Source organism: Podarcis melisellensis (assembly GCF_964234715.1).
Source record: "Podarcis melisellensis genome assembly, chromosome: 2".
NCBI classification, from domain to species: Eukaryota; Metazoa; Chordata; class Lepidosauria; order Squamata; family Lacertidae; genus Podarcis; species Podarcis melisellensis.
In genome coordinates, this window is record NC_138529.1 from 16302139 (window position 1) to 16317785 (window position 15647).

General features: G+C 45.9%; 1 protein-coding gene across 3 annotated transcripts in view; it reads right to left on the bottom strand.

Annotated features, from left to right (window-relative positions):
* The window catches only part of CA10 (carbonic anhydrase 10), a 325456-nt gene that overhangs the window by 180804 nt on the left and 129005 nt on the right, over window positions 1–15647 (bottom strand). For all 3 annotated transcript variants that reach the window (XM_081898906.1, XM_081898907.1, XM_081898908.1), the window contains exon 4: window positions 5583–5725. In XM_081898906.1, the coding sequence (XP_081755032.1) occupies window positions 5583–5725 (143 nt within the window). The remainder of the gene's footprint in view (window positions 1–5582; window positions 5726–15647) is intronic.

The following is a 15647-nucleotide window of genomic DNA, read 5'->3' on the forward strand; positions in this document are numbered from 1 at the left end:
AATAACTTTTGTAAAAGAACCAGAAGCCTTTTCTATTAGGAATTATAGGTATTGACATTCCAAAGGAAAGGAAAAGACTTTTTATGTATGTGACAACAGCAGCAAGGATGCTACTAGTCCAGAGATGGAAAGAAGAAAGAGTCCTGACCAGAGAAGAATGGCAAACTAAGCTGTTAAACTACACTGAAACAGCAAAAGTGACTGGAAAATCCAAAACATTAAATGCATTAATTAATTCCCATTGCCACATTGTGCTATCTCTTCCACTAGAAGTGTATTGGTGCAGTTCCAACTCCAGGAAAACTTATAGGTTAAATATTATGTGATATAAGGCATTTTGAAAAAGTGGATAATGCTAAATTACCCAGAAATATGACTTCGGGAATCAGTTAGGAACATTGATCCATCTAGTTCGATATTATCTGTGCTGACTAGCCAAGGCTCTCCAGGGTTTCAGGAAGTCTTTCTCAGTTATACCTGGAGTTGTCAGGGTCTGAATTGGAGATATTTTGCATGCAATGTGCTCAGACCAATGATCTGACTTGCTATACAGAATGTTTCTAAGCCTAATGCACAATTAAAGCATATAATAAACACACCTAATGCTATAGTAAAGTAGAGACACCACCTTGCCAACAAAGGTCCGTATAGTAAAAGCTATGGTTTTCCCAGTAGTGATGTATGGAAGTGAGAGCTGGACCATAAAGAAGGCTGATCGCTGAAGAATTGATGCCTTTGAATTATGGTGCTGGAGGAGACTCTTGAAAATCCCGTGGACTGCAAGAAGATCAAACCTATCCATTCTGAAGGAAATCAGCCCTGAGTAATCATTGGAAGGACAGATTCTGAAGCTGAGGCTTCAATACTTTGGCCACCTCATGAGAAGAGAAGACTCCCTGAAAAAGACCCTGATGTTGGGAAAGATGGAGGGCACAAGGAGAAGGGGACGACAGAGGACGAGATGGTTGGATAGTGTTCTGGAAGCTACCAGCATGAGTTTGACCAAACTGCGGGAGGCAGTGGAAGACAGAAGTGCCTGCCGTGCTCTGGTCCAGGGGATAACGAAGAGTCAGACACAACTAAAAAACTAAACAACAACAAACAACAATGCCCTGAGCAAGGGCCCAGCAATATGAGCAATAGGATTCAAATTGCAAAGGGCATATCTAGTAATCCAGGTGTAGGCTTTGTGTCTTCTATAGCAGTGTTTCCCAACCTTGTGCCTCCAGATGTTTTTTGGCCTACAACTCCCATCATCCCTAGCTAGCAAGACCAGTGGTCAGGGATGATGGGAATTGTAGTTCAAAAACAGCTGGAGGCACAAGGTTGGGAAACACTGTTCTATAGGACACCAGGCTGACAACTTTTCCTTAATGCAATTTTCACTCCCTATGAGCAAATTGGCAGCAATTTTTAGTGTTTTTAAAAGAAAGTGCTATCTCAGGCACTTAAGTCATTTTGGACATAAGGAGCTGTGGTGTTTGTTGTCTGATTGACATGGGCCTGTACTCGCCTCTTAATAAATTCTTTTGTTTTGCTCCAGTGGTGCTTATGTGTTGTGAGCATCAAGGGAAAAATGCAAAAAGCAGGATTATTTTTCTTTTGCTTGTTTGTGAAGAACAAGAGGATGTACTGCGTAAATTAATGAGAGCCTGAATTTTCGATTAGAAGGGAGAGTTTATCTGCAAATGGGCTTCTTGTTGATTTCTTTTTAAATACATATAATCAAAAGACAAAGGCAGCCTTATTATGAGAAAATTGCAGCATGTGGGGTTTCTTCCGATACTTGCATTCCTTCTGGGGCAATTCATCTGCATGTAAACTCATTAAGTATCTCAAGCTGATATTTCAGGTCTTGGAATCCAATTAGGTGTTCTAGTGACACACTGTCTCGAGGAGCTGGAGAGGCTCTTTGTAATAAAAAGGAAGCTATAGAGTAAATAATGGAGGGATGATTCCATGACATCATTTGAAATGCTTGCAGGTTGATGGCACAAGGGGGAAAATCCCAAACGCTGCACCTGTTTTCTCATTCCCCACTCCCTATTGTTGTGTATTAAAGCATTTCACCAGCTCAGAGACCGGGGACCTTGCCCATGGACATTGTGGTGCCTGTGGGCACTGGGTGTTAACTCCTAGTATAAGTTAGATCAGTGGTTTTCAACTAGTGCACCACGGCAGCCTGTGGCACCTTGAATGACAATCAGGTAAGCTTCAGGCAGCACCAGCTGCCTGCCTCCCTCCCTCCCTCCCTCCTCTCTTGCCCTCTTGCATCTCTGCCTATTGGAGGCTCACAAGCCTATTTGTTGCAGCGGCCCTGGCTACAAGCTCCCCAGGTGAACGGTGCATCTGCGGTTGGCCAGGGGCATAAGAGCCAACTCCTAGGTGCCAAGGGGTTTTTGCCCCCCAATAATGTATTTGAGGGGGCGCCCCCAAGTTGATGGGCATTGCCATTCCAATGGTGTGTGTGCACCTCATCACGTGATCAATTATGTGGGTGGGACTTACCTGCTCCCCCTATTTTATTCAGGTAGGCACCCCTAGCCAAGGGCATCTGATTGTCAGGAGCTAAGGTGGCTTCAGAGAAAGCAAGCAAGCAAGCGGCTGAGGGAGCCCAGCCCTTGCTGTTGGGAACAGGCAGACAAGTGGGAGGCTGGGCAGTGAGCTGTCTTGTGCTCACTGCATACAAGGCCTGCCTGGGAGCTGAGCGCCTGACACCAAAGGGGAGTCTCTCTGCCAGGCAGGCCCAGCAGCGCCCTCTGCTGCTGCCTCCTGAGGCGAGTAAGCTGGCGGCCTCATGTTCAGCCCCCTTTGTCTGTTTCTGTTGGGCCACTAAGACCGGAGGCATCATCTTCCTAGGCCCCCATGGGACAACATGAGGAGGCAACTCATGTGGGGCAGAGGGTGGCAGCTCAGAGACTAGCAGATGCTGCAGCGTCCACCTCGATGAGAGGGGAGAAGAGGCTGGGGGAACCCTCCACAAGGGAGGTTATCCAAAAAGGGGTGAGGAGATGCTGGCTTGGGCAGGCAAGGAGCAACATAACTGGGCTCCTGAGACACTGTAGCCTTTCAGACCCTTTCCCATTGGTTGGGTGTGTGTTGCTCCCGGGAGGGAGGGAGGAGTCAATAGACGCTGAGGGTTGTTTCAGTGAAAGAGTTTATTTCTGCTTTCCGGATAGCAGAAAGGCACTGTGTGATCAGTCACAGCAAGCACACTTAAAGAACAGTTACATACAGCTTATATCCCCTTCAGGTCCCCTTTCCCCCTCCCCAGGAATCCAGCCTCATGAGTTTGTACACGTAAGTTTACATCCTTGAGCATGAACAGAAATTCCTGTTTCTGTACTCTTATCTTGGGGTAAAAAGGTCACCCAACTATAGGAGTACTCCTGGCGCCATCCCCGGGCGCGGGGGCTGACAGGCCTGTCTTGCAAGGTCTGTGCGTCAGCGTGGTCAGGATAGTTACAACTGATAAGATAAGACCGAGATCCGCCATCCCGTCTCCACTTGGAACTGACAAGGCTATCAATTAAGCCTTCATGGACTGATAAAGGAGAAGGCTTTGTTTATACAGCGGGGTTTGTGTTATACAGTTCAAGCTAATGGATTTTAGCCAATGGATCCTTGAAGAAAGAATTTGGGAATTTGGGGGCCTGGTTCGGGTGACTGCACAGTCAGGTTTGGGAAACCTGTTCCTTCAACACAAAGCACATTTCCCATAGGGGAGTTGCAGAAACAATGAAGTTGGTCAAGAGAGCCATGGACTCAAAAATGTTGAAAACATCCAGGCTATAGCTTTTGCTAAGACACTGCATTAAGCCTCTCTTGATGTTAAACAGAAAATCCATTTCTTCTAATCAGGAAGTTGTAAATGGGCACATGATCCATTCACCTGGAGGTATGAAATGGGGTAGTTGATGATGCAGAATAAAGCAGAGGTGTGTCCTACCCATAGAGTTCGGACAACGCTTAAAGAGGCGCATCAGCTTGGCCATTGACTTTCCTACAATATGCGAAAGACGTGCTCGACTTGCTTCTAAGAGTGCAAGAAGTGACCTTCCAAGCGACCTTAGCTACCTCATCTTAAGCACGCAGCAGCAGCAAAGAGAAAACCCCTTCCACAACATGAGGAATTCAAGTCTCCTTTGGGTGCCCCGTTATAGGACGCAACAAAGCCAATGCTTAAAAACTGATCCACGCAGAGACATTCATTGCTCTGGGTCTAACCACTCAATGACTGGCCACCAAACGGAATACATGAAGTGCTTTAATTGAAAAGCATGGGGCAAAAGGTGTTGTCAGGCGATGTGAGAGTGACTCACGGTGCTGTTTGTTGGATCTGTGGTGATCGTTGCACACGTAGAAGTTATTACCGGTACTTGATGATACAGCAATGATGTGTTGAACGCGCATGTAAAAGCTTCCCTTAAGTCAGTGATGGCCAAACTTGGCCCTCCAGCTGTTTTGGGACTACAATTCCCACCATCCCTGACCGCTGGTCCTGTTAGCTAGGAATGGTGGGAGTTGTAGTCCCAAAACAGCTGGAGGGCCAAGTTTGGCCATCACTGCCTTAAATTGTTCTTAAAATGGGATCAACTGAATTTTCGAAGCAGAAATGGGGAACTTCCCTCAGTCCTCCCAAACATACTGGTGTGTTTTTGCTTTTTTATGGCTATCCATAGGCACAACGAGATACTAGCTAATCAGGGATCATATAACGAACAAAAGCAGGCCACACCACTATAAAGGCAGTGGTGCCTAGGCAATACGTGCTTCCTCTCATGCCACACACACACACACACACAAATACAACGTCTATTGCACTTTGCTCTTCTTTGCTGTCCCTGTGTGCAACCATCACTGGTAGTGGAGCTCCTTTGGCCACAAAGAGGCAACAAACTTCGCGAGGGGAATTCACTTCAGAGCTATCCCCAATTAATTAAAGATTTTAGAGCGTGGAGAAAAATGCAAGGGACAGAATTCTCTGCTAGTAGCCTACACTGTTAAAACTTTATGAAGCATACCATCAAGACCAGCCACCTCTGAGTACAACACTTAAACAACATTAATAAGACTAAAGTTAGAACTCATCTTATGCAGAAGTCTCCAAATATTAAGAACAATTTTCCTATATTAAGAATAGTACACAAGGCACATTAAAGCACGTAATCAGAAAGATATATGCAGCACAACATAAGTGTGTGTGGTTTTGAAAATGGGAAGGATAAAATGTACAGTAGCTACAAGAGTGTTCTTCCAGGCTTGCCATTGCTCTGCTGCTTCCCTCTGGGAAAACCCAATATTAACTGCTGAATCAGCGCAAATGTCAACCGGGTTTTCTCTGGAATGACGTTTGCTCCAATTTATCACTAAAGAGCAGGATTTCTTGGGGAAAGCAGCAGGGCAAAGGCAAACTGCTTGGTCCCATGCTTTCTAGGTATGGGACTAGCACAGGTCTGGTTGAGCCCCGAGTTCAAGATCCCAACTGATGGGGAAGGCATTGTCATACCTATGGAAAGATGCCAATGTGAAACAGCTGTTGCATTTTTTTTCAAGCGCGGAAGCCATGGCTAGAATCTTACCTTTCTGCCCCCTGTGTTTATGCGAAGAGGGGTGAGGAAGGGGTCGAATATCATATGGCTGGTTTCTATGTTGACCGGTGATTGCCTTTTCCCAACAGAACAAAGATTCCAGGCGGAATTCACCAAGCCCCAAAATGAAGGAACTGTAATGAAAGAAAAGGGAAGGAAGTTTAAAGAAGAGGTTCTGGGAAGAGGGCAGAGGAAGTTGATACAAGCACTACTGATCACACGGAGTATGTAGTCCGCTGGCAGTAGGAGTACAATATGGGCATGTCTTTAAGTTAACATGTTACATTAAAAACCTGACAGTACCAAACTAATGAAGGCTTTTCACCAAAGCCAGACTAAACGTCTTTCCTTCTGCAGTGTTGGATGGCAGGTTGAGAGGAGTTCCCTACCAGGACAGACTTTGCTCGTGTGCTCAAGACATCGATTCCATAAAACATATTTTGTTGCACTGTGCAAAATATGAGCAAGCCAGGCTGAACTGATACTACCCTTGCTGGTTCCTTTCCTGGGAAAATCAGAGGCTCACTATGTCATGTTCCTATTGGAAGACCGGACAAATGCTAGAATATTAGCAGTGGCAAAGTTTTTATCGGTAGTTGCAAGAACCAATGATCCCTATATTCTGAATAAAATGCTTGTTTAACCTGGAGGTAGGCTGTATGAATTGTGCATTGCTTTGTAACGATTTGTTGGGTCTCTGGACCGTAATAAAGATTGTTGTTGTTGATATTGTACATCCCATACGAACAATCACTGTGAAAAGTTAAAGTAAGGAAGGATCAAAAATTAATACAGTGGTACCTCGGGTTACAGACGCTTCAGGTTACAGACTATGCCAACCCAGAAATAGTACCTCGGGTTAAGAACTTTGCTTCAGGATGAGAACAGAAATTTGTGTGGCGGCAGCGGGAGGCCCCATTAGCTAAAGTGGTGCTTCAGGTTAAACATACTTTCAGGTTAAGAACGGACCTCCAGAACGAATTAAGTTCTTAACCCGAGGTAGAATCTTTTAAAGAAGCCAAGAGGTGCAATCTGAACCTCCAATCCTCCACACTAGAGGGTGCTTGGATAGGGTGGGCCTCTGCCACTGAGGAAGCTCCACTGTCAGCGGAAAAGTCCGGCCTGTGAGGAGCCCACCAATGTACCCAAGCAAATGGTGGGCAGGCAGAAGTTATCACTGGTTCCATCATCACAGGGGGTAGCTTGAGCTAGATGTTTCAGGGGAAGGGATAGGGGTTGTTCAGCACAGAATCTGCTAGAGCGGCAATGGCTACAATGCTGCATCAAATCCCTCTGCCGCCAGCCAAGGGTTTGGCTGGCTCCCAATACTCAAGATCCTTCATTGTTTTCTCGAGTGGTGATTGTTTCTCTCACTTTCTTTTCCCAGGGTGCCTGTAACTACTACAGACACTGTGGTCATTTGCACTTTAGAAAGCAGGGAACTGCAGAGACCTCTTAGATAATCCCATGCAATTTTGCAGAATGTATCTCTCCCCCCCCCCCAAGAAAAAGGAACCAGTCCTTTTTGAAGGCAGCTCTGTTAAGGGAAGTTTTGAATGTTTGATCTTTTATTGTGTTTTTAATATCCTATTGGAACCTGCCCAGAGTGGCTGGAGAGACCCGGCCTGATGGGCAGGGCATTATTATTATTATTATTATTATTCCGGTGCAGACAGTACAGAAGGCACACCCTGAAATAAAATAAAAAAAATACTTAATGCTGTTTTGTTAGCTACTAAGTAACAGGTTGCCTTGTACACTTTGCACACCAGCCAGTGAAACAGCCATTACATGAAGCCTGGATAGCTTAGCTGGTTAGAGTGCGGTGCTAATAACACCAAGGTCGCAGGTTCGATCCCCATTTGGGACAAGCTGCATATTCCTGCATTGCTGTGGGTTGGACTAGATGATCCTAAGGGTCCCTTCCAACCCTACAATTCTATGATTCTGTGTTCAGAAAGAGGTCTCCTAATGACTGTGGCTGTAGCAATCAGCCCTGACAGGTAACATCCTTGTCAATGTTGCCATGATGTCACTGAGGGGGCTGGAAGGGTGCTGGTCGCTATTATTTATTTCATAGATTTCTCTCTCTTTTCCAACTATAGTCCTCGTAGGGCAGGCTTCCTCAGCCTCGGCCCTCCCAATGTGTTGAGACTACAACTCCCAGCATCCCTGACCACTGGTCCTGCTAGCTAGGGATCATGGGAGTTGTAGGCCAAAAATATCTGGAGGGCCGAGTTTGAGGAAGCCTGTCCTAGGGGCTCACATTGATAAGTATTCAATGATACACCTTTAAAAACACAAAAATGGGGGAAAGCTGGGGCAGGGAGATCAGTAGGACTTGTGTAAGAACTTGCAGTTGATGCTCATTTCTACTGGACAGTTGATCTTACAAAGGTCCTGGTGGAAGAAGAAACTGTCTGGCTGAAAAGACTCTCCTACCTGCAAGAGAGGGGAGTGGTTGTGGGTGGGAGCCTGAGCACCGCCCCTAGCAGGGGGCGTTAGCCCCCTGCCTCCACCTCACCTGGCTGGCGCCCACGCCCCTCAGCAGGCATCCAACCAGGTGCCTGAGGGGGGGGGCGTGTTCAGCAGCCTTTTTGCTGTGGCGCCAGCCTCTGCCCGGCCTCATTCTTCGTCGTCTCGCCGCGAGTCACCCGCCCTCCACTCCCTTTGGCTTAGGTCATTGGCCTTGCTATGGACCTTAGGTTGGTCGCCCTGGTTGTCTAGGGGGCCTGGTAGGAGTTTTTCCATTTGGCATTAGGCCTTTTTGGTTTTTTTGCCTACCTCGTAGCAATCGTCACAACTTTTGTGGTATTGGTGGGTAGGTTAGGCATTGGAATAATGTGTTGTGCTGTGTCGAAGAGCTAGGTGTGGCCATCGCCTATGCATTCAATTTTTGGGTATTCCGTTAAAGGGATCTGGCGGTCGTGTATTCTGTCCGATGCCTGCTTGGCGGGAGGCCATGGCACGAACCTCGGTGACATCAGGGGAGAGCCTATAGTTGGATTAGCATCAACAGGCTCCACCTACTGGTGAATAAACCCACTTGTTTGAGAAATCCAATGCCTAAGCCAATACCTTTTCACTGCTGTAATCAATAAAGTTGTGGCCTTTCCTTGCCCATTAACCTTATATCACGTGTCCTTGTGTATTCTTTCCACATTGCGGGGGTCGGGTCATCGAACCACAATATTCATTTATTAGATTTGACAGCTGCCCTGACAGTCACCCTGAAGCTCTGTATAAGGTGGTTCCTGGTTTACCGGACCTATTATGCCCAGTCTCTGCAATAACCTCTTGAGGCTGCCATGCTGATTATTTGTATCTCCTCCTCAACTGTCATCTATGTGATCAGCGCCTGTGGTTGTAGAAGGGGCCTGAAGCTAACATTTCAGCTACAGAAGGCTACTTTCAAGCAAGAGCTTTGGCATAGTAGGCACAAACAACTTAGGACACGTTATGTCAAGCTAACCTTTGACATAGTCAAACGATAAATCCAACAGGGGGATTTTCAAAGGACAAGGGGCGGGAGGAAGGTTATTCTGCTGAGCCTTCAGTTTGCTGTGTGCAAACTGCTCCGTTCTTCCACTTGCACTCATAATGCCTGAAAATTTAATTTCCAACTTCCTTTCCCTTGTGTTGCTGTGCTGAGCCTTCTGTCTCTCTCTCTCTTCCCTCCTGACGACAGAAGCAGCAGGTGAGCAGAGGGATTGTCGCAGTGTTTGCTGAAGCAGCAGAGATCCAACAAAGGTGGCTGTGTCACTAGCGCTGAACATCAGTTTGTGGCTTAAAGGATATCATTGATCTCATGGAAAAAGCTGGAGGTGTTAAAAATGACCGCGCAGATTTGCCACTCCCATGTCCTCAGACACGCTTCAAAGTGTTCATAAACTAATCTGAAAACATGTCTGATTATCATAACTCGGGTCCAGTCCCCATCATCTTCAGTTAAAACGATTTCAAGCTGGCTTCTTAGATTTATGGGTTACCATAGTTTTCTAATTATGTGTTGGAAGCTGCCCTAATTTTACAAATGGAGGCAGAATATGCATTTTTAGACAAAGAGGTGGGTTGCTCTACCAAGTGCTTTATTTATATTCATACACTTAAACTTTTGCAATCCTAAGCAGGTAAGCAAAACAGGAGGTTGAATGGTGGCTGGGGATAGAGAAATCTGTCAGAGTTTCTATTTTTTCCAAGCTCAAGTTGAGTTCTCCACATTTCCACATCAGTTTGCAACTTATTTTTTATTTTTTTTAAGAAGTCTGCATAAAAAAATGCATTTTAGTGTGAAGTTCTCCTAATACAGTATAGGCATTTTTGCATAGTGATTTCCCCCAATATAATGCATTCTCAGTAACATGCACATTTTTCCCCTCACACTTTAGGCCAGCATATGCATTTTTTGGTACACTTTGCTTGGTTGGAAAACGGCCCTGCAATATTTGGGGAGTTTGGCAGGTGTGGTGGCAGCGCCAATCTGAGCTTTGCCCCTCCCACACTACCCATTACTGGTTAGATTCTCCCCCCCCCCTTCCTCCCTGAGCAGGAAGTAGAGTGGGCAAGAAACTGGAAGATTGCTTATTTAGTTTATCATGCTAATGTTCAACACAGGAAATGGTAGCCCAGCAAATAATGTGACTGGATGGCAGTTCATACATTATTACAATGATACCTTGGTTCTCAAATGCCATGGTACTCAAACAACTTGGAACCCAAACACTGCAAACCCGGAAGTAAGTGTTCCGGTTTGCGAACCTTTTTCAGAAGCCGAACGTGCTCCGTTTTGAGTGGTACGCTTAGGATTTGAGTGCCACACTTCCGTTTTGAGTGTTATGCTTAGGTCTGTTTTTGCTATTTATGTTGTGTTTTTGTTTTCGCGGCTCTTTTTGTTTTGTTTTGGTGTCTGTGTGGAACCCAGTTCAGCTACTGCTTGCTTGATTGTGTGACTGCAGTACATTGTTTATTGCTTTCATTTTATGGCTCAATGGTCTTGTCAGATAGTAAAATGCATGTTACATTGCAGTTCTGGGGGTTGTTTTTAAAAGTCTGAAACGGATTAATCCATTTTGTATTACTTTCTATGGGAAAGCGTGCCTTGGTTTTGGAATGCTTTGGTTTTGGAATGGACTTCCAGAACGGATTAAGTTTGAGAACCAAGGTGCCACTGTAGAGGTAAAAGGTAAAGGACCACTGGATGGTTAAGTCCAGTGAAAGGTGATTATGGGCTGCAACGCTCATCTCACTTTCAGGCCAAGGGAGCTGGTGTTTGTCCACAGACAGTTTTCGGGTCACGTGGCCAGCATGACTGAACCACTTCTGGCACAACAGAACACCGTGATGTAAGACAGAGCACATGAAAACACCGTTTATCTTCCTGCCGCATTGGTACCTATTTATCTACTTGTACTGGCGTGCTTTCGAACTGCTAGGTTGGCAGGAGCTGGGACAGAACAACGGGAGCTCACCCCAGCGCTTCGAACCGCTAACCTTCTGATTGGCAAGCCCAAGAGGCTCAGTGGTTTAGACCACAGCACCACAGATACAAATTTTCTTCCACATGAATGTGAATCTTCCACACAAAATACCAGCTGCATGCCATCAGGCTAGATATTACTTATTCTACATGGCTTCAATCCCAGGCCCACTCAATGCTTCACATGAACTAACAAGCATTTCAGTCTAGACAGAGGCCCTCTGTAGAATATGAGTGGTTGGGATGCATTATGGATGCTTAGTATGATCTAGGCAGTCCGATTAAAAGCAATGTGACTTACGTTAGATGCAATGAACTTGTTTCATCAGCTCCAATGGGCTGTGAAGTTCTTGTTTACTCATAAATAACTCTTACTGATATCATTGGGTTTTCCTCCCAAGTAGCTGTTCAGAGGCTTGCAGCTGAGGCCACAACTAGCCTTCAGCTGCATTTCAGTCAGCAAATTCCACCCAACGCTTTCAACACGCAGGTGACAGAGACAGGACCTTTCCCACTATATAGCACTAATGCAAAACACATTAGCGTCAATAGCTGGCAAATGGGATGTGTAACATCAAAGAGGTGAGTGAAGCATTCACATTTGAAAGGCCTTCACTGTTTCCATCTCTCTACAAACACCGGAGAAATGCGTATGGTAGTAAGATTAAAGAACAGGAAATTTGACATTTTGTACAGTCCACCCGCCAACAGAAGATATTCAGTTCTGATCACTATTAATACAGGAAAGAGGTGAAGGAGGAAAAGAAAACCTTTCAAGAATGCTCGGATTGGCACAGAATAACCAAACCACACATCTCAGCTCATTACAAACTTACACCAATCATGTGGTGGTTGCTTCTTCACTGGGCATTCAAACTGTAATCCTCCAGACCTCCTGGATAAAATTCAGAATGGGTCTTGATAACATCAGAGGGAGTATAGCAAAGATCAAGTCATCTCCAACCCTGCACTTAGCAGAGGACAGTACAGTGTAGAAAGTTCACTCATGCCCTAAAGAGCCAGGCCTCACAGAAACTGTTGTGCAAGTCTCATTATGCCTTAGTATCTTGGGTGCATCATGAACTTTGAACAGCGTATATGGCCTCCAAACAACAGACCCTCACCACTCCTCTACTCCCGCCCCGATCAGTTGGAGGTAGTGGGAATGGCTGGGAGCATCCTTTTTCCATGTCTAAGGTCTCAGGCGCTACAGTTGCTAAGGCAAAATGTATGGTGCATCCAAGGGACCTGGACATTATAGCCGCTATATTCTCTATGTTCTTGAAGAAGCTGCTAGAATCTCTGTGTATATGTGTGCATATTCTCATATATATATGTAGGTAGGTATATATATATGTGTGTGTGTGTGTGCGCGCGCACACACGCAGCGTTTTTTTTCTAAAAAATCTTTAGGGCTACTTTCATTTTGACTCAAGGAAATCACCATTTTATACTTCAAATTGGGAAAAATAAATACAGTAAATGGACAAAAATACAAAGATTCACAAAATGTTTAGGGGTATGTACCCCCCTATGTACCCCCAGAAAAAGCACTGTATATATGTTAATATGTGTGTGTATGAGAATGAGAATGTGCACTCTCTCTCTCTTACTGATAAAAACCATTTTATTAGATGACAACTACTGAAAAATTGTGAGTTTAGCCACCTCAGGTAATCCATTTGCTCTTTGTCGATTTATAAAGGCAAATTATTGCTTTAAGACTTTATATTTTCCCCCCTCTCTCTCTGCTCTTAAATACAGTGAGGGGGTGTTTTGTTTGAAGTGCCATCTTCTGCCGTTATTCCTATGTTTTTAAAACATATTTATTTTCTTTCTATATTTCCCTCCTGTTCCAATTGGCAAGCAGAGTTCCACATTTACAAAACAAACTTTTACCAGAACCCATTTTGTTGTCCTTCCTCATTATTGCATTCTGAGGAATTAATGATTTCTTAGAGAGATCAGAACAGCATTTATCCAATTTGGATTTAGCACAGACAGACAGACACACACACACTTACCAATAACAGACAGGAGTGGGGGCATTACAAGCTAATTAAACAATGAGTGCCGTTAATGAAAAAAATTGTTCACAGTGCATAACAACGCAAAAGAAAAGAAGAAAACTTTAGTTAAAACAATAAGGTTTATCCTTTTTTCCTCTAAGAAATTAAAAGCTGAAATCTTATACACATACGAGCTTGGGTGTGACTGAATGCAGTGGGGCTTACTTCTGAGTAGGAAGGCATAGGATTGTGCTATAATAGTATTTTAAGAATATTTTAAGCCTATTCATCATTTTACTTACAAGGGCATAGTACAAGAAGCATTTAACTACTCTGTAGAGAATGGTATGCATATAACTTTCAGATATGTATTTGAATCTTAAAAGAAATAATAATAAAAAGTAGGCAGGGATGTCAGCAGTATTTCCTGGAACCATATGCAAATTGTATCCTTTTTGTGGGAGGGGTGGAGGGCTCAGCAATAAATCGGGTACCAGACGCAAGTAATAAAACTGCCTGACAGACAGAATGTCAACTGGTGAAGCTTTCCCATATCTGTATTACCATAGTAGGAAAGGCTTGGCCTATTGACTTCTCCTGCACATTCCCTCCCTGGCAGGCCTGATGCCAGGCAGTGCCATCATTGGGCACATTCTGGGGTCCACAACTCTGCAGAAAGGGAGGCACACTGGTGATTCAAAGAGCCTCCTGGTCCTGCTATCTTCTTGGAAAGGCAAAGGTAAAGGGACCCCTGACTGTTACGTCCAGTCGTGGCCGACTCTGGGGTTGCAGCGCTCATCTCGCTTTACTGGCCGAGGGAGCCGGCGTACAGCTTCCGGGTCATGTGGCCAGCATGACTAAGCCGCTTCTGGTGGACCAGAGCAGCGCACGGAAATGCCGTTTACCTTCCCACTGGAGTGGTACCTATTTATCTACTTGCACTTGACGTGCTTTCAAACTGAAGGTTGGCAGGAGCAGGGACCGAGCAACGGGAGCTCGCCCCATTGCGGGGATTCCAACTGCTGACCTTCTGATCGGCAAGCCCTAGGCTCAGTGGTTTAGACCACAGCGCCACCCGCGTCCCTAGTTGCTGCTTATTCATGGCCCCTCTCCAAGTGTGCAAACATGACTATGGCAAGAGATAGTTGTGTTGACTGATCTCAGAGGAAGAGAAGGAGTACATGGGCAGAGATGAGTCCATTTATGCAAGGAAGAACTTCCTGAGACAATTATGACTCAGAGCCCCCTCAAAATGTAGAGTTGGCACCGCTTCCCATCCCTGTCATTCATCTTCCCCTCTGGCTTGCTGCCTGGCATATCTGGGCCCTGATCGGTTGCCCACAGTTGCTGGCTAGAGCAGAACTGGCACAGGAACAGCCATGCAGCCGGAAGGAAATCTGAATGCTACAGGGAGACCACAAAACCTGCTGGCTGCTGATCACGGCTGGCGAGCCTTCTTTTAAAACGTTCAAAAACAAAATGAGGGGGGCAGGCAACCTGACCCCGACCACCTCACCTGCAAGTAAGGTAAGCCCAAGTTCACCACCTTGAAACCCTGAGAAATTTCTACTGGCCTATCTTCAGCATGTTTTCTTTTAATGAAAAGAAACGATTGGTAAAATTGAGCATCCAGTGAAATATTGGCCCGGTCTTGCTTCGGACTAGCCCACAGAAAGATACCTGTTTAAAGAGATGGTTTAATATATTTGTTTGCTTATTATTAGCTACAACAATAGACTGCTGGTATGATACGGGGGGGCGGATTGGGGTGCCATCTCGTTCTCAGGATTGTGGGTGCCCACCGTTGCAATGCAGATGTGCAACCTCACACCCACCCACCCACCTGCACATAGTGTGTGTGACGTCACATGCACTAGGTGCAGGTGTGTGTGATGGCCTGGGAGTTGGGCTCGGGCTCGGAACCAGAGGAGTCTCAGTCTGCACTGGATCCTTTGCCTCAGGCATCATCTGAACCAAGTCTGGGGCCTGATCCTGAAGAGTCCCAGTCTGCACAGGTTTCCCTGCAACAAACACCAGCTGGGCCGAGTCAGGGGCCTGAGCCTGCCCTGGCTCCAGATGCGGGGATTACCTCATTGCTTTCAGCTGAGCCATCACTGACAGCTGCTCCACTACCGGTTGCGTCAGGGGAGGCTGAGGCAGCCCCTGGGTCTAGTAACCCACTGACGTCTCCCGAGATGCAGAGACTAAGGTCTGAGAGAAGGAGAGACCTGAATACTCACAGGAGGAGTGCTCGCCTTCTGGCAAAACAGGGAGGTGAGTCGCTGGGGGATCAGGACCGGCCGCTACCCCGACAAAGATAAAAGGCTGTCGGACCCCGCCCCAGGTTGCAGGAGAAACATTGTTGTATGCTAGATCCTGCCTGAGATCCTCTACCTGTCCTTGCCTGGTTTCCTGCCTCGTGTTCTGCCTTGACCCTGTTGGACTGACTCCTAGTGGAACCTTCAGATTCTGGACTGGTCCTGGACTGCGTTTCATGGGTTACGTCCGGGCCCAGGACAGTGTGCTTGTGATGTCACACGTCTGTGTTGTGGCGGCCGGCGGTGGAGACTC